This window comes from Lasiosphaeria miniovina (assembly GCF_030549165.1).
Source record: "Lasiosphaeria miniovina strain SMH2392-1A chromosome Unknown B0T26scaffold_1, whole genome shotgun sequence".
Taxonomy (NCBI): domain Eukaryota; kingdom Fungi; phylum Ascomycota; class Sordariomycetes; order Sordariales; family Lasiosphaeriaceae; genus Lasiosphaeria; species Lasiosphaeria miniovina.
The window spans coordinates 1,502,546-1,520,571 of record NW_026848220.1 but is presented as its reverse complement, the minus strand read 5'-3'; the positions used below and the strand labels follow the sequence as shown (position 1 = coordinate 1,520,571).

At 52.9% G+C, this 18,026-nt stretch overlaps 6 protein-coding genes across 6 annotated transcripts; 3 read left to right on the top strand and 3 right to left on the bottom strand.

Annotated features, from left to right (window-relative positions):
* Positions 1–619: 619 nt before the first annotated feature.
* B0T26DRAFT_669768 (WD40-repeat-containing domain protein) lies at positions 620–2,533 on the bottom strand (the record flags this gene model as incomplete). Its single annotated transcript, XM_060439101.1, has 6 exons — positions 620–643; positions 722–1,308; positions 1,379–2,030; positions 2,093–2,190; positions 2,296–2,336; positions 2,490–2,533. 6 exons carry the CDS (start codon positions 2,531–2,533, stop codon positions 620–622), a joined length of 1,446 nt encoding a protein of 481 aa, XP_060302229.1.
* Positions 2,534–4,034: 1,501 nt separating this feature from the next.
* B0T26DRAFT_669767 (uncharacterized protein) lies at positions 4,035–5,435 on the top strand (the record flags this gene model as incomplete). Its single annotated transcript, XM_060439100.1, has 3 exons — positions 4,035–4,073; positions 4,181–4,196; positions 4,621–5,435. 3 exons carry the CDS (start codon positions 4,035–4,037, stop codon positions 5,433–5,435), a joined length of 870 nt encoding a protein of 289 aa, XP_060302228.1.
* An 806-nt stretch (positions 5,436–6,241) lies between these two features.
* On the top strand, positions 6,242–7,320 carry B0T26DRAFT_669766 (uncharacterized protein; the record flags this gene model as incomplete). The annotated part of the gene is made up of 4 exons (XM_060439099.1): positions 6,242–6,513; positions 6,629–6,709; positions 6,749–7,056; positions 7,133–7,320. 4 exons carry the CDS (start codon positions 6,242–6,244, stop codon positions 7,318–7,320), a joined length of 849 nt encoding a protein of 282 aa, XP_060302227.1.
* Positions 7,321–8,399: 1,079 nt separating this feature from the next.
* On the bottom strand, positions 8,400–11,783 carry B0T26DRAFT_630848 (uncharacterized protein; the record flags this gene model as incomplete). The annotated part of the gene is made up of 2 exons (XM_060436286.1): positions 8,400–11,136; positions 11,224–11,783. The coding sequence occupies 2 exons, from the start codon at positions 11,781–11,783 to the stop codon at positions 8,400–8,402; spliced, it is 3,297 nt and encodes a 1,098-aa protein (XP_060302226.1).
* Positions 11,784–13,014: 1,231 nt separating this feature from the next.
* On the bottom strand, positions 13,015–15,595 carry B0T26DRAFT_683819 (uncharacterized protein). The gene is made up of 2 exons (XM_060440822.1): positions 14,727–15,595; positions 13,015–14,672 (listed from the first exon to the last, which is right to left on the bottom strand). Exons 1-2 carry the CDS (start codon positions 15,423–15,425, stop codon positions 13,407–13,409), a joined length of 1,965 nt encoding a protein of 654 aa, XP_060302225.1. The 5' UTR covers positions 15,426–15,595; the 3' UTR covers positions 13,015–13,406.
* Positions 15,596–16,616: 1,021 nt separating this feature from the next.
* B0T26DRAFT_683816 (6,7-dimethyl-8-ribityllumazine synthase) lies at positions 16,617–17,756 on the top strand. The gene is made up of 3 exons (XM_060440821.1): positions 16,617–16,710; positions 16,833–17,072; positions 17,174–17,756. The coding sequence occupies exons 2-3, from the start codon at positions 16,870–16,872 to the stop codon at positions 17,568–17,570; spliced, it is 600 nt and encodes a 199-aa protein (XP_060302224.1). The 5' UTR covers positions 16,617–16,710; positions 16,833–16,869; the 3' UTR covers positions 17,571–17,756.
* Positions 17,757–18,026: the final 270 nt, after the last annotated feature.

Sequence of the window (18,026 nt, the reverse complement as noted above, 5' to 3'; positions counted from 1 at the left end):
TTCGACTCATGTACCTTTGGCGTCATTCTGAAATAGGTGACGATGGCGAGCCCAATAAGCCCATCATCGTGCGACTAGTAGGCAGTACTTTGAGGCTCTAAGTTAATGTATTCTGACATCATGAACATGACGCCCCCTGCCAAATTCTGCTGGCATTGTGAACTGCTGCTCCCTGTGGAATGCGTGCTATGGCTTGTCCCCTTAAATCACGTCATGCAAGCCGCATCCTGAAAGCCCCATTTCTACAGCTGCTCGGGAAGCACCCCACTCCAAAAGCAGGTCTCGCTTCCTTGTGAGAGAACGTCGCCCACACCACCAGCCCACCGTCTTCCAATGCATAGCATCAACCTTCAGCAGCCGGCCTTGGTAACCCGCCGGATACTCGTCTCGTCCGTCAACAAACATGCTCTATCGCTGCTCTGCAAGTTCCCTACCCACAAGATCCGGGACAAAGAGCCGCCCCGAGGCTCTACCGCGCCGGGAAACCTCACGTGCGGTATCGCGGCCGGCATCGGACTGTCGCCTTTATCTTCGACTTCGGAAGCCTCCCAGACCGAGAATTCCTTCCACTTCCCCTTCCCCGGCTCCCCTTGACTTTCTTGACGTCTAAATGGCCCCTCTACAGAGCAGAAAAGACGAAGAGCTGGCGGCAGGGTTAACATGTTGGAATTCCAGCAGCGTGACATGTGATTCTTCGCCATAGAGGGTGACCAAAACTTACATTATTGGTTGCAGCAATCGCAATGCTGTCTTCGAAGGGGTGCCAACTCATGTGCAGAATCTTCTTGTTGAAATCAATTTGGTCGGCATCAGTCTCCTTACGCATCCTCTGCCCTTGAGCCCCTGCAGCTGGGCTTCCCGCCCGGGAGCCACCCTTCTTGCCTCCGTTCGCTGTCGGACTTGTCGATGAGTTGATAGGAGTCGGCACCCCAACCTTTTTGGCCTTGAAAGCCGATTTGTCCGCCTGTAGTACAACTTCAACCTCCTTGTCCGGATCCGAGGGGTAAATCATGAAGTTGTTGTTGTAACTGCCCGTCATCACGTTCTTCGCGTCGCCAGAGAACACCACCTCAAACTTGTCGAAGATGCTGTCGTTTTCGTACGTATCGCATAGCCTCGGCCTAAGATGTTCGTGGATTGGAATAGTCTTGACCGGCTGCCTTTCCATGTTGACATCCCAGATCTTGACCGTCAGGTAGTCACGCGAGAGGATATATCTGCCGTCGTAAGAGAACCGAACGTCCGAAATGGACGATATGATCTCCGAGAAGAAAGATCGTGATGACGGGTCTTCTTCTTGCTCGAACACTGGACTGGTGTCAGTAGTTGGAAAAGGGGGCCGATGTGGAAAGCGTATGTATGTGAATGATACACTTACACTTGGTATGCTGGTCACAGAGGGCGCTTTGCCGCATGTCGGCAAGCTTGATGGTGCCCTTGGAGCTGGCGTACATGAACCAGTTGCAGCTCAGAGGATGGAACTCAGCCGCCGTGATAACCTCTGTTAGTTCCTCCATGTTGGCGGGCTTGATATCCACAATGTTGAAGCTTTGGTCCTGGATGTTCAGATTCCACAGGTTTATGCGCAGATCATCACTGCTGATAAAGGTCTCCCCGTCGCTGTTCACCGAAATGCTGTTGATGTGATAGGCATGGGCGTTGGCATAGGTCCGCCGGGGAACGGCGGCCACGACAGTATCGTGATGGGTAAGTCTGGGTAGCTTCAGGTCGCCAGCACTGCGGAATTGAGACTGGGGTGCAGCACGCGGCGCGCCGCCGCCGCCGGCCGTGTTGGCAGGAGTCAAGTCATGTGAAAGATTGTTCTCGGCCACAACTTTGAGCGACTTCTCAAACACCTTCCATAACTTGATAGTTTTGTCGTTGGTCGAGAGAAGATAGTGCGAGGCGTTTTGTCGCCGGCACCACTTGATCTTGTTGATCTTCTCCTCAATCTCAAGAGACTTCAGGTAGTCAAACTCGGGTTCGTGGGACTGGAACTCGGTGTGAAACTTGTACTCGCATGTTTTTTTCTGTAAGTGCCTGAATGTAAGCGGTGTCTTCACTGAAGGGCAGATGGACTGCCGCGACTGACCGTCTCGTTCCGCTCAAAGAGCACAACCCGCCCGCCCTTGTCGCCAGTCGCTAGATAGTTGCCAGTGTGATCGAACTCGACCGTCGAAATTATATCGGCTAGTTGCAGGCTCAAGTCAGCAAGTCCGAGATGGCAATACCGAACGCAAGAAAAATAGCCGGGGCAGCTTCTCGAGCCTGGTATGAGGGGTGCTCATGCCATACCTTCAGTAATATCCTCGACATCTCCCTTATCGCCAAAGCACCTAGCAGCCAGGGTTAGTATACGGTGACACTCGAAACATGCGCAGGGACAGGCAGCGGCGGCAAAGGAGGAAGGCAGCGGCAGCAGACGCGGGGTGGTGGTTGGAACACTAGCGGGGTGTTTAGGAGCGGACAAGAGCGACGAGATAACTCACTGCGTAAACTTCCACGTCGGCTGGTTCGCTTCTGCGTCCACCATCTTCAAAGATGCAGGTGCGTGGGCGAAGACCTCCCCCACTCTGCCAGATTTATTGTCAAGAGAGGGCGCTGGCGGTTGAGCCGGCAGCGGTGGCAACAGAGAAAGCCGAACAGGAGCAGTCTCGTTGCTTTTTCAGACACGGGCGGCCAAAGGAGGAGGCACGGTGCACAGGAAGCTTGGAGGCTGGACGAAACGGATACACAACGCGAGCGCAGGCGACTTTGCTGCTGGGCCGAGCTCGGGAGGGTTTGGCAGCGTTGGGACGGCTTGTTGCGAGTCGGCGGCGTGAGCGAGGCAGAGAGATTGGTACTAGAGGTGCTGTATCGCCCGGATGCAAGGCTGCGGCAGCCGATAAACAAGATAGAAAATAATTAAGGCCGTCGTTGACAAGTCTTCTTTCGGGGCGTGAGCGAGCGCGGGGTAGGAGTCAGGGTCGCACGCAGCTGTGGTCAAGGGCTGGAAAGCTTGGAGATCTTGGGGATCAGGTTAAGCTTGAAATGATGGGAATCGGTGGTGTTGGCGGCGATGATTTGGCGGTGGTGCGCCCAAATGGAGCCCCAAAGCAAAGCAGTGATGGGGCTTCTCCCACAGTGCGTCAAAGTCACCGGCAGGCGACCACCTTATTCACCTTACTAATGAATCGATACCTTGGTACATACATTACATACATGTACTGTATACTTCCTTTGCATACGATGTAAGGTAATCCATACACATGCGGGGCCTTGACTCTAATGTTGTGTTGAGTATGCAGCATGTATGGTTAGGTACTGTACATAATAAGGTCGGCACCTTATATTTTGCTATCCACATGTGTAAGTTAAGTTGCCATTTTGATGAAGTTATCCGTAAGGCAGTGACCAAATAAATGCCCCAGCCAAATGCCCCCGGTCGCCTCAGTGAGTGAGCGACCTACCCCTCCTCGCGTCTTTTGCAGCCTTGCCTTGCCAATCACGCCAGTCCAATCCCTGAATGTTTGTCTTAGCGGGAGACTTTTCTAAAGAGATGAAAGGCATCAGGACAGGACCTTGCGGCTCGCCAAAAGGGGTTTTATTTTATTTTACTTTACTTTACTTCCGATGGGAAGCGGCACCTCCTGGTGGATTTTGTCGATGCCTATCTCTTATTTGAAATGCCTGGCACCTCAGTTGCTTGTTCACCCCAAATAAACGTGAAGCTAGCGAATTATCTTCCGTACTCAATTCCTTTCATATAATCATTGGTACCTTGGCTGTTTCTGCACGAGATGGCCAGATAGCTCAGGCAGAATCGGGTTTGGGGTTTTCGTACCTAAGGAAGGTACCTTGGGTTTATATCAAAGCCTGGGCTCGATAAGCGCCTTTCCTTCCTGCCTTACCTTACTTAGTTCCTTGCCTTTTTGCATACCCGGACGTGAAGACCTAAAGCTACCTGAGTTTAAGATCTGGGGACCTAAGCCGCTGCAGGTTAGGCTGTGCTGCTGTCCTAGGTATCCGTTCCCGAACAATCAAATGCTGCAAAAATGCCTCCCGCCACGCTCATTCATTCCTCGTATTCGGTGGTCTGTTTTCAATCCACACACACACTATTGGATGACTTGGCACTCTGCTGGGCATTACAAATCCGCAAACTCTTGCGCATACTGCGTACCTTGCCGACAGCACGCAGTTAACTAACGGTATAAGTAAGCCTCGCAGGATCAAGCAACACAGGGTTCTCCTTTCTTTACTCGTTTCCATGCCTTGCCGAACTCTACCGACTCATGCAATCTACTAGTACGCAACCACGGCCCAGACCCTAGGAAGGAGGCTCGATTGGATAATTAACAACAGGGCCTGTCCGCGCCACAAACCCTTCGACAGTCTGCAACAAGCACATCATTCCGGCTCGTCCGTCTCCGTGACCTGCTTGATTGACGGCGAGTATGGAAGGAGGCACGCCTGGGAAATTTGTGGGGAACACAGCAAAGGGGAAAGAGAAAGCTACGAGTGAGCAGGGAGAGACACCACTTCCCGAGATAGGGTCCCCCACCTCGAGCTTGGGGGTACTGTCGTCCATTTCTCGTGTCGCAAGGTCAGCCGCGTTGCTGTCTTCGGCTCTGCTACCAGGTCCGGGACCAGCAGGAGCAGGGCCTGTTCCAACTGTTGGAGGAGGCGAAAAGGGGGAGACATCACGCACTGGGGAGGCTGTGTCTCGGGTGGGCGAAAGCTCGGTGCAAGTGCGGTCTAGCGGTGGCGGCGATTCCATCAGAACTGGCCAGACCCAGGAGCACATTGCCCGGGAAGATGCATCGTTTGCCGTCTTCTTGGACACGACAGTCGTGAGTCTGTCGCCAGAGGCAGGCAAAGCAGAAGCGGTGATGAAGGTCAGCGGCCCTGACAGAGAGCCACGGCAGACAAATTGGGGGCATAGATACCCGGCACTATCAGCCGCGGAGCAGGAAACCGTTGACGGCGCCAACGTGGTAGCCCTCCTCTCGGCCGCCGGCAGCCTCGAACCGGACTTGTTCGAGCCCGCAGACGAAACCATGTCCCGGAGCGACCTGTCGAGCCTGCGCCGCGCTTTGTTTGGCGAGGCCATAGTGGGCGACAAAACTTCGTCCGTCGCGTGGGATAGTGTGCTCAATTTCATACCGGACTACTTGCGCGTAGGGGAAAGCAGTAGGCCGGCGGCGGCCGACGATCTAGCCACGCATCTAGGGACGACAGACAGCGGGGCGGCCTGGCAAGCGTGGATTGGGCAGTGGTCACAGATCCTGACCGGATATCAAGACGAGATTTGGGGTGACTTGGGATCCCTGGCCGAGGAAGCGCGGCTGGAAGTCCAGAAACTCTCCAAGGCTCCCCCAAACCAGAAGCCGCCCAACGAGCCCACGGCGCTCCTGCGGTTACGGGCAATTCTTGGGCACCTGCGAAGCTTGTAGAGAGGGCGTCGAATGGGAATCATGAACAGGCCGTGTGTGCCGAGTTGAGGCCGGGCTCATGCGAGCGCTTCTCGAATGCTTTTCGTGCCTCTTATTCTCCAGCCCCTTTAACAACTGTATTATCCCAAATTCAGTGTCCGCCTGCCTATTATTACATGGTATGCAGAATATGTATATACTACCTTGCGTACTTCCCGTACTCATTACCCCGCCGAAGGCTTGGGGTGGGGGGTTACGGAATACGACCTCTCCCTGACGAATTAGGAATACCGCCAGATCTGATATGCGGTTGCTCGGCCACCGATAAGCAGACGGCCCCAGAAGAAGAAATGACATCACAAACGGGCCCGCGATTAGGTGACAACTAGCGCACTGCAACACCAGAGGGACACTGGCCCACCGCCTCTTCAGCCTGCAAAATCAACAGACAAGTGATAAACTGGGCTGGCACAGCGACCCTCTGGCGGCAGCAACCTCCACAACCATACCTTACATACACCTAGTACATACACCTAGCACACACACCACGTCGCAATACCAATAGTACCTAATGAGGTGTTTGCTTAATACAAAATCCGAACAATAAAACCTCGAACCCTCCCGCGCATTCAGACGGTAAACACGCCCGCCCCGCCAGCGCCGTATCAGCCAGCGCCTGTCTGTCAGTCCCTTGACAACTACCTTAAGGTTACCGGCCTGACCGTCCATCCCATCTCAGTCGCATCCTCAATTGGATCTCAGTTTAGGCATCACAAGCCCCAAGTTCAGAGCCCTGGGAGCTAGTTAGATACTATTTATTATCGAGGATGGGAAGCTGGCACAGGAGCTGCTACGTCCTGCTTGCGGCCGTTGCGCTGGCCTCGTCTGTCTTTGCGGCACATCAGCAACAGCAACCCTTCCAGCCGGTTGAGACCGGAACACCCGCCCTCGGTTTCGCCTTTGCAAAACGCCAACAGGGGTGCATCGCCAACTTTTACAGCTGCGCCAACCAAGGGCCAGCCTTTGCGAGCGTGTGCTGTCAAAACGGCCAAAGTTGCCAGTTGGATGCAAGCAATAACCCAGCCTGCTGCCCCGGGGGGTGAGTCAAAGCTTCCAAGCTTCCAAGCTACCAAGCTACCTACCTTACCTGCCTTATTAGCCCGCCTACCGTTCCGTCGGGTGTTCCGTAGTCTACGTACTACATAAGGTTACAGCTACGTCCTCATGTACGAGCTTGTAAGACCTGCAAGTGCACGCCCGCTGGGGGAGGTGAATGCGAAGGCGCCCGTCAGTATGTAGGTACACACCTGGATGCTGACCGCTGTTCTCACTAGGGCTGTCTGCACCGGCACCGCTCCGGCAAGCTTCGTAACACCAAACCCGGCACAAACCACCCCTGTATCCTTCGTACCCAACCCCTATTTCTCCTTTCCCTACATTGCCACCTCTTTCGCCGGTCCTACCGACTGCTCGGCGGCAGTGAGCGAGTGCAGTGTCAACTGGGCGGTTTGTACCGCACAGCTCGAGGGACAAGCAGGCTCCGCCCCTTTCGGCGTGACCATCGTCGTCCCCGGCGGTGGTGGGGTTACTGTTGGCGGAGGTGCCGGCGTCACTTACCCGACCCCGACCGCTACTAGCATATGTAAGCAACCCCTTGTCTCTGTTCTCCTCGTTTGGTATGCACATGTTGTTTACTAACACGGTTGCCCCTTTTGAAGGTAACAGCTTGGTGCAAGTAGCTTGCAGCAATCTGCAGTACAGCATGTGCACCATGACGGGGACCACGGCGAGTGGCTTTTATTTTGGCACGGCCAATGCGGCAGCTGCGAGGCCGACGGGACTCGGGTGCGCCGGACTCGTTGCTGCGGCGGGGCTCGCGGGACTGGGCATCGCTCAGGTGCTCTGATACCTACCTGCCTTTGAACGAGAGTGCCTGACTCGCGGATTTTCGTTTCGATGTGCGAAATATGTGGGCTGTACATATATATTATATATTCAACGGCTAGCCTTTTTACGAAAATGAATGACGAGATGCCCACTGGGATGCTCTTCTCCTTTTACGCTAGCTGTGCGATACGGCCTGTGGAGCTGCCGTTATGGGCCTCCCATTTTATCACCGTTCTAGGTAAATAAGCCAGAAGCCTACAGCGGGTAGTGGTGTAGGTTAGGCTGCTTTGGTGTTACTCCATAATGCTATCGTGTACGTGCAACCATAATTATATTGGCATAGCCGGATATACCCATGATAGTATGTGAATGGATCAACGCTCAAGACCCATAAACATAAAACGACTCCCCTGGGGCTGTTAGTCGTTTGAAGCATTTCAAATACGCCATAAAAAGAGAAGCTCACAGGGGAATAGAGAAGTCATCCGATTCGGTTAATACATACTGTGTGTATGAGAAATGCTCATGTCCTATGTAAATAAAACGGAAGGCAAGGTGAGATTGTATTACCAGTTTCGCTCCCAGGGTGTTGGCGGCGGGCCATAGTCTACCTAGCTAACCCAAGTATAACACCGGACAAACGCCGGCCACTTCGGATACATGTTAGTAAAGTCATGATATTCATTCTACCTTGTATACGACTCTCCCGTATATATGTATCTACATATATATAATGGCGAGTCAACCCAGGTCGATGTTCCTCATTATATCCGCCCGAGTCCGTCTATTTACCACAGATACAAAGTAACAAAACATTCGACAACACGAGCCGAGTTTGCAGAGCAGTCTAACATAAGAACATTATCTTTTAATACAGACTTTTGTACGCCACCGCTCAAGTTCAGGTCATGCTGGCATACCTGGTAAGTCAACAAAATGGCCGCACTAAACCGCTTCCCGCCTAAATCCTATAATACTAAAAGCCACCGAATTGACATACGCCGTATTCCCGTATCCGAAAGCTTATCAATAGCAACCCCGGGGCCGAAGTCGTATTGATAGGAAACAAACGCAGTAGTGTTGTTAGCACATTTGGTTTCACCGCGTCTCATCGACAACCTCGGCGGAGCTGCCCAAGAGGTCTGCATCATGATGAACCCTATCGATGCTGCCGTGCTGGACAAAGCCGTAACTGGTTGTCTGTTCATTTGGGCTCTTGTTGGTCGGCTCTTGCGGGTAAATGTGAGTGAAATCCTCGGTTGCCCCCGTAGACGAGCCCGAAAGTCTCTCCTGTGAATGGGTGCGCTCAAAGGGGAGCTTAGATATTGTTGTAGCGGAGGGGGCTAGCTGAGGCCCAGGCGTTACTAGACTGACGGATGGAGGTCGCTTTGAACTCTTTCGCGGAACCGCTGGTTGGCTGCCAACCGACAGCCAGGGTGTGGCTTGTCGAGTCTCCGAAGATCCCACGTCATCTAGCCCCCTCACGTTCACCTCCTCAGCCGCTTCCGATTCTGTCGGACGAGATCTTTGGACGTGTTGCCCTTCGTCTTCATCATCCGACTCAATCGGCCCGTTGCGGAGCACGCCCATAGCTACCGGAATTCCCTCTGGTACCTCATGCACGAAGTCGCTATCCTTGGAGCGCATAGTAGGCGGCATCCGAGCACTTCTGACAACCTCGAAACCCTTCGCCTTCTCTTTTCCCTTCCCCCCTAAAACATTCCTGAACCAGCCTGCAGCCGAGGCCATAGGTCCAGTAGGATCAGCTGGACCTGTGCCCAGTTTGCGATTTGGCCCAACCGAATTCAGTCTTTGGCCTCTTACGCCGTAATAAAAATCAACTTCTCGCGTTGAGTAATCTGTTCTCGGTGCAAAGGGTACCGCGGGCTGCACATGGGGTGTAGGTGTAGCGTCTCTTGCCGCCTGACCATCATCGTCAGAAACCTCGCCCCCGATCAGACCTCCTCCAGCCTGGCTGAGTCGTTTCTGCGACCAGTCACCAGTAATCCAAGACCCGCCAGTCTTGGAAGCTGTTGAAGAGGACTGTTCCAGAGTCGGGCGTCGCTGTCTAGGCGGCCGATAGTACGGGTCGGCAGGCTGCATGCCTAGCGCACCTTGCTGTCGAGACTGTTGCCTGGGAGACGGCAGGAAGGAAAACATGCTAGCCTCCCCCGGAGTAGTAGGCGTGAGAGAACTTGCGCCGCTATCGAAGTTTCGGGCGGGGGCTTCGAGGCTAACACTGTCCAAGGCCGAAGAGCTTCTTTGTTGACGATTCATCAATACGCCCATGCTTCCCGCTGACTCGCTCCTGATGCGGCCTCCTGCCATAATATAGCCAGCCTTTGACGCATCCTCGGCATCCAGCATAGCAGAACTAGACAGTTGGCTCTGCCTTGAAGGGCCGGCCTCGCGTCGGGACATGCGCCGAGACAGCTGCCGCATTCCGAAAATCTTTGAAAGACCTCCCCTCGACTGACCACGGACGTCATCGCCTCCAGCACCAAGCATTCGGGCAGCCACTTCGACAATGGTCTGGATAGCGTTAAGGAAGAAACCGAGCACGAGAACGCCGCCGTGGATGAGTAGGATAGCGTAACCAATCCAGCCCTTTGGGCCTTCGGTGACCCCGAGCGAGGGTACAAATGCGACCATGAGCAGAACGGTGACTAGACGAAGGGCCGAGAAAAGGGTGTGGTAGGCATTCATAGAAGTGGGCGAGTGAAAGGGTCGGAAGCCGTGCAAGGTCAATATCTGGACGACTTCGCAGACCGCGAGGATGATGACCTGGGCAACGCCGGCAGGCTGAACCGCCCCAATCGTGATACCGCGAATGAAAGTTAGAAATATTGGGACCAGGGTAAAGGCAACCGCTTCGTCCGAGTAGGTATTGTACAAGGGGCCGTAGAGAAGGACCGTCGGAAGATCATCAAATAAGACGGCCCTCGGTTTTGTTGACAAGGTAAGGTAAAGAAGCCACGCGGCGAAGCCGATAATCAAAACAAGCGTCATGACGGCCAGGGCAACGCTGTAAGCCGGTGACTCGTTGGAAACCACCAGCTGAAAGGCGGAGAGGACGACAATTGGCAGCAGGAAGTAGTTCAGAACGATCCTCACCACATTTCCCAATGTGAACGGTATGTTTTTGGCGCGGAGGTCTTCCTCAGGAATCCTGTTGACGAATCGGTGAACCCACTGGACGAGAAAGCCGGACTGGACGAGGACGAACATGCTGGCGATGATGACGAGTAGCCAAACCATCATGCCAGCCCAGATATCCTCTAAATTGCCCATGCCCACCAGCTGTGCGAGGTTCTGCAGGCCATAGGTGCCATTCGTGACGTAGATGCCGTCCCTCAGGCTGAGCCACCCCGTCGACTTACTGACAAAACTTTGGTTGAACATGAGCGTTGACCATGAAGCCTGACTGACAATTGGCTGATAAAACCCGGGGTAGTTGAGGGTTAGGCCACCGGTCAGCACGATGAACTGTATGTACTGGAGACAATCGCCGAAGCCCGGAGTAACGAGACGAAGAAGATCGGGGTCACGGCCGTAATTGGAAGTCCAATGGAAAATATCAACAGTCCCCCATGGGCTAAAGATGCCAGCAAAGACCGTGGCACCGGCCACGAAGAGAAGGACAAGCAGGGGCAGGAACTTGAGCATCCATGTCAAATTGCCCAGGTCAGGCGTGATGGCTGCAGAGACGCAACCAATGTTGGTGACCTTGGCGTCACCGTATATGATTAGGAAGGTGGCCGAGAAGGACGTAAATGCATACGACGAATAAAAATCGTTGCTGATAGTCAAGTACGGAAGACCGATGGGAAGCAAGCTAGCCGAGGGGGGAGGGTTTGTTCCAAGCCAAATCAGCACCACCTTGACAGAAAAGGGAGCGTAACCTGACACAACCACTACATACCTAGAATTCGCGTTGAAGACGGGCGCTAGGGGACACGATGCGTTGCTTAGCATCTTGCAAAAATTCGTGCTCTCGTTCCAGGGCTCGTAGGTGAGCACATCGATTTTGCTATGGAGCGTCGTGAGCTTGGGGTTGACGGCGTCAGGCTCTGGCTCGTCGAGAATCTTGCCATCGAGCTTGGTGGCGTCTGTCCAGTCGGGACTGCTCGGTGGTGGCAGAGTGATGTTGGTGGAGGAGCCAGTCACGTTCCCCCACATAGTAATTCGGAGCGTATGCTTGGTATCCGTCGTGTCGAACGAGGCGTCTACGGATACGGCCCTCCACTGCAATGGTGTCGGTTCATAATTCTTATAGGAATCGGGCAGGCAGTTTTCGAAGGCCACTTGAGCGGCGACGGCGGGTCGAAAGAGGGCGCCCAGTAGGAGAAGAATTAGAAGAATCCGCAGACAAGAAAAGGGCCATAGACGTGCATTTGGCCAGGCAGACCTTGAGAGACCTGCCGCCAACCTGACCGGCGACACCCATTCGTGAACATGGAGGCGAGACTGCGCCGGTGTCATCGTCACCGTCATCGGCTGTTGAGTATCGCTGCTGTTGCCGTCCGCAGCGCCTAAGGGCCGCACCAGACGTGCCTTCTTGCTCACATGTGCATGCGCCTGGGCACCACAGTGTTGCGTCCCATTATAACCGCCGTCGGCACAGCGGACACCTCTCAGGTGGTCGTCGTCGTCGTCGGAATTAAGCGGGAAATAAAGGCGGCCGTGATCACCATGCGCGGCTCGCATGATTGAGGTTTGGGCAAGCGCTGGGAAGTCGGCGTCAGCAATTGGAAACCCGAAAAGACAGAAAGCGACAACAGCACGGCGGGCACCCGGGCTACATGGCCCTGCGCATCTTCCAGCGCCTCTTTCCCTGGGGGCTGTGGGAGTTTGGGCTGATAAGAACTTGGATGCAGGACAAGTCGGCAAGCCAAGGAACTAACAAGGCAATGGAAAATGAATAGACAGCGGCCCAGGGATCAAGAAACGCTTTTGAACGGGACCGCGGCGTTAAATGTGGGGGCGTGTGCTATCAAAACGGGCGTCTGTCTGCTCCAGCCAAGCCGGCCGCAGCCTGGAAAGTGCCCACCGATACTCCGGTACTCTGTAATTTATATTATATTTGTTTAGGACGATGTACTTGTATGCATGTGTTGATTACACCCTTCTTACCCCCCACTTGTCTCCTCTGTAATTGGCTAACATTACCGACAGGTAACCCAACCATCATCCCTGTCTGCTTCGTTTTATGCTGCCTGCCTGTGGCTCTCTGATTGCGATGACGTGGGCTAGGTGGAACAGCTTGACCTTTACTCACTCGACACCAGCAACGAAAGTCATAAGTCGACACAATCGAGCAACTGCCTACTAAGTACAAGGGACTCGGATAGTTAGGTGTACTCGGGAGATAGGCTGTATTTGCCTTTGCTTCTCTGTTATACACTAGAAATCAGAAATTGGCAAGCTCACAGGCGCAGACATTGGATCTTCTCTGGACGCCGCAGGGGCCGCAGAGGGGCTGTGCTTTTTACCTTCGCGCAGGCGATGCGAGAGTCTCGTATTCATCCCTACTGCAATTTTTATCGGTTTATAACGAAGTGCGAGAGCCACGGTTATGGTCGCTATCTCAGTAAAAGAAAATCCGTATTTCGCCGTCCATAGTCTGAGTTTGGTAGCCAACGTTTCTCTTAACGAACCCCTTTTCATTTCACGCTCTTCAGTGACATACCAACACTCAAGCATCCCGTCATATTAGTAACATAAAATATCTTTTAAAAACGGGAATCTATCTAGAGCATAGGACTTTGACCCGTGAAGACCCTTCTAACAGACCGTCGCCCTAATAGATAATGTAGTAAATGCATTCGGTCGATGAGAATGGCAAGTCTATAGAGTTGTTCTTGTTATCCGATAACTATGGTATGTAAGCTAAGGAAGGTACCTCATGTGTTTTCATAGCTGAGCGATTTAGCTTGCCAACTCTCGCTGCCCTCCAGACGTCAACAGCTCGGCAAGATCTTGTGCAAATCTGTTGATCCTCATGACTTATTATAGCCGCTTTCTTTCCATATCTTCTGTTGCAGAAATTAGAACAGAAGCAACACGGCCGAGGTCGTGAGGAGACGAGGATGCTTGAAGACCACTTCAGGCCTCGTTCCGAAGAGCCAGAAGATTCAGCAGCCGGGACTCCATCATTTTTATATCAAACACACTTCCTCCGATTTTGAAGCCATGTTCTGACGTCCCATGCCTCACGTAATTGTCAAATTGTGATGCACTCACGAGCCACCTCCCCAGATTACACGAAACGATATTTATCGTCAGGGCCAGGGTTTGCGTCTGGTGACTATTTGGTGTTGTTTCGAGCGGTAGTGAATCTGTCATCACACGTCCCGACCTCTTCTCAGGGTCATTTTCCATGGACTTTTGCTTCCTAATCAAGTACGCCCTCGAATCACGGGTGGGGAGATCCGGTTGGCGAGGAACTTCGGAATCAATTCTCGGTAGGCTAGTCTGTGTTGCCATGACACACACACCTGGGACTATATTTTCCGATCTGTCACACGAGTGAAGTCCCTGGCGAGACGGCGCCTGCGTAGATTCCCGTCCGAATTCGAAATTTGTGCGTGGAATCTTGTCCGGAAAGTTTCTAAGTCGTTCGATATCGTGACGACGTATTGCTACTGAATCTTCGATGGAGGCATTAAATCTCAGAGCCTCCGATGTTTGGGGGTGATGGTCCCAGAGTGCCTCATCATGCCTTCTTCGCGCATTGCCACCACTGAACGAGGTCCGAGTCTCGGCGAGCTCACCAGAGGTCTTTTCGCAGATAGGGTATATATTTACGCTGTCCTGGTGTGTTCGGGCCTGTCGTGCTTTGCCGGAAGATGATTGTAGAGGGTTTCGAAATTTTGGGTTGATGCGTTCTCGATCTCGGGAACTGCCCCCATTTGAGACGGTTGTCAAACCTCTGGCCGCCTTCTGGTATGTGCTTCGGCCAACCACACATATTGAGTTGCTCGATGTCGGTGAAGCTGCGGGATGCTGCTGTCGCCATGGGAGACCGAGACTGAGACGTGCTGGTCTTGCTGAAGTGTATGCATTGTTAGCGTCATCGGGACATAGAGTTTCGGAATCTGGCACTCGAGGCACAATTCGAGTCTGTCTGAGATATTCGCTGCTATTTGGCCCATCACGTCGGCGAGGCGCGGCTAACTTGGCAATCGACCAGGGATTCAACCCTTCCATCAGATGGTCAGAAATGTTAACTTCGGAGACACTTGAAGTAATGTCTGCTGTAGGTTGGCTAGTTAATGTGGGGGGGGGATGATGATTTTCTTTTTCGCTCTTGTCGTCACTTGGCCGATCGAAGCTTGGGGACATATCGACGATCCACGTGTCCATCGATGGCTGTAACACGTTTAGCACCCCCTGATTAATCTCGACGATGGAAAGGTGCTCTACCTGAAGGGGTGGACTATTATTGGGGCCATGGGGAGGTTCGGCCCCAATAACGTTAGTAATTAGTTGCCTCGAATGTTTAGGAGGCTGAGTGTTAGGGGCAGCCCTAGGAGCCATATATATCAACGTGAGAAAGTGTTCAAATCGGTCGATGATACGCTGCTCATCGTTGAACAACACATCATCCTTTGAGGGTTCAACGTTGACATCATAGCTGCCTGGTGCGCACACTATGTTCAAGCGAATAAATGGGTCTCGTAATGTCGTGTTGTTGTCTGGAAATCGGATGGAGCGGCCGAGATACGAACGAAAAATTGATAGGAGTTTTTTAGCCGTCCCTCGAGTAGAGGAGAGGGGGCGCGAGTCTACCGAAAAGAACGCTCCCTTCGAAATTTTCAGAGGGTCGGCCCAAGGTTTAGGTAGAACCGCCTCGAATATTGGGTCATTGATATCTCGGGACGTGGGACAGTGACCACGGCTGGTATTGGCGAGCTGAGCATCCTGCCCAGTTTGGATAGAGACCTGGGATACACACTGAGATGCTAGATCTATTCCGAAAAGTTGGAGGACGGACCCTCTGGCGTCGGAGTTGGGTATAGGAGCGTAAGACCATATCGGAATAGAGCTCTGTAATACCTTGAGCTGTAGCTTAATCTGGTACCTTGCAAGAGCGTAGGACTGAAGAAGCCTCTTTATATTCATCAGATTCTTTACAGAATCCCTTGCAGCGGCTCTTGACCGCACGGGAGATCGGGAAAATAGGTTAGTGACACAGACAGTGGTACCGACTGGGGCGGGCGTGAGCTCCTGTCTCTGGACCCCTTTGCGACCGCCGAGGCGGAGGGTTGTTGCAACTTTCTCAGCTGATGTCCTCGTGGTCACCGAGACTTCTGCCATAGCACTAGCACTTGCTAATGCTGCTCCGCGGAATCCAAGGCTTGTGCCACCGAGTTGTTCGAGTTGATCAAATGACAGGAGCTTGCTGGTATGCCCCGGACGGCCGAGAGCATCAAAGTCGTCCGGATGGATGCCATGGCCGTTATCTCTGACCTCAAGCCTGTCAATAGCGTTTGAGGACATAAGCACCTGAATAAAGGTTGCTCCAGAGTCTATAGCATTGTCTAATAGCTCCTTGACAAGGTGCACAGGGGTTGAAATGACGAGAGATGAACCCAACAGGCGGGTCGTGGCCTCCGGAAGAGGTGAGATGGGCATGCTAGTAACCTCAAGCCCGCAGAATGACTGTGTAGGCGTCCGGTACCCGACAGCTCCTAGATTGAAGATGACAGATCAAAGATTGAAGATGTAGGACATATATCTCGATAAATGTGTCTGATGGGAGAATACCCAATACTGAATACCTTATGGATGACGACGAGACAAGATGAACGGCCTAACTCACAAAGCTAGGACACCAGTGGAGAAACCATGGAGTTGCAGGCATGATGTGGGAAGAGTCGTGGTTTTCTGCCTATCTCACTAGGATAGGGAGGTGCACAGGACGTAAATGGGGTCTTGCTATCTGAAGCAAATGCAGGGTGGAAGTCACGATGGGGTGATGAGGCGAGTCTGGAGAATTAAGGGCAAGTGCGACAAGGAAGTCGACAACTCACTCAAGCTCGACGTGTCATGTAATTACCACACACCTTACCAAAGTAACTTACCGTACCTTCGGTATATCCTTACTTGTATGGGTAATACACATGATACATATGGTACTCCGTATGTCATCGAATACAAGTAGACCCCTGCGTATCTGCGGGTTCTGCTTTCTTGCCGGATTATTACTCTAAACCCCTAGAACGGGAGGGTCCTGGTAAACTCCGAATATCGGGTTGTCTAAGGTGCAGTATCCGTCAGTGCGTAATAAGTAAAGTATCCGTAAACTGGAAACATTTCGCAGCGCTAAGACCCCAGATGATCAAGCTGGGCGGCAGATCAAAGCTGCCCCTCGATAATATCACAGTTTACTACTGGACTATAACTAGTAAGATCTCCAACCCTTCCCTGGATGCCTTCCGAGAACCTACCTGGATCCTTCCCCCCCCCATTAAACTAATAGAAGGTACGGATATTCCGAAAGCTTCTAACCCACTTTACTCGCTACAGAACGGCTTTGGAGTGACGCCCCCATACCTACCTAGCTATGCACAATAAAGGCCCCATTCCGCAGCAGCACGATGGCAGCGGCCTGCGAATTGGTATTGTCCATGCGCGCTGGAACGAGACCATCATTGAACCTCTTCTAGCGGGTACCAAGGCCAAGCTGCTCGAGTCCGGAGTTTCAGAAGCAAATATCGTGGTGCAGACGGTTCCCGGTTCCTGGGAACTGCCAATCGCGGTCCAACGGTGCGCCTGTCTGCCCCCTTTGGACCCCTCCTCCCCCGTTGCTACTGGTGCGACGACGGAGCTCCTGAGCGCCAAACGCTGACCCATGGGCCGACAAACAGTCTCTATTCGGCCTCGCAGGTGCAGTCCTCGTCGGCCGGTAGTGGCAGCACAGCGGGCGACCTGTTGGGCAGCTCAACTACAGACCTGACGCCCCTCCCCGCTGCGGGGGCTTCAACGGGCCCTTTCGATGCCTTAATTGCTATTGGTGTGCTGATCAAGGGGGAAACGATGCACTTCGAATATATCTCCGAAAGCGTATCCCAGGGTCTGATGCGTGTGTCTTTGGACACGGGCGTACCCGTCATTTTTGGCGTTCTTACTGTGCTGAACGACGATCAGGCAAGGGCCAGAGCTGGCATTCTCGATGGAAGCCACAACCACGGCGAAGACTGGGGTCTCGCAGCCGTCGAAATGGCAGTGAAGCGGAAGAGTTGGGCTGCTGGTAGAATCGATTAGGAGAGAAATCACACACCATCTAGCATCTAGGCTAGATCCGCTTCGAGCCTCTTTACGAAGTACTCATTCTATACAGAAATAATCGCCTTCGCCTTTCTTGGTCGCTCCTGTCTCGACCTAGAGCCTCACTAACGGCTCTCTAGGAAGTCCCCCACGAGAGGGAACAGTCTGCCCCTAAACAAATGAATAAATAAATATCTTACTATTATTAAATTACTGCGTCGGCGGTGCCATATCTATCGTAAATCGTTCCTACACACCAATCCAGGCCATCTTACCCCTCTTTAGCACTCTCGACTCCAGTCCCCGAACAAACATAAATATACAGTATTCTGGTAGTTCGCTGTTCTATCCAATGAGTAGACCCCTAGGAGAGGCAGGAGTTCCCATCCAAATAAATCGGTCGATTATCCAGCCATCGATCCCATAAACAATGACCTCTTATGGCAGCCAACG

Bases quoted from the DNA above. Each gene is read 5' to 3' on its own strand.
- B0T26DRAFT_683819 (XM_060440822.1), bottom strand. From the start codon at position 15,425: ATGAATATAAAGAGGCTTCTTCAGTCCTACGCTCTTGCAAGGTACCAG. The intron at 14,673-14,726 runs GTAGAGCACCTT...AACGTGTTACAG, and splicing joins ATAATAGTCCACCCCTTCAG to CCATCGATGGACACGTGGAT.
- B0T26DRAFT_683816 (XM_060440821.1), top strand. From the start codon at position 16,870: ATGCACAATAAAGGCCCCATTCCGCAGCAGCACGATGGCAGCGGCCTG. The intron at 17,073-17,173 runs GTGCGCCTGTCT...GCCGACAAACAG, and splicing joins CTGCCAATCGCGGTCCAACG to TCTCTATTCGGCCTCGCAGG.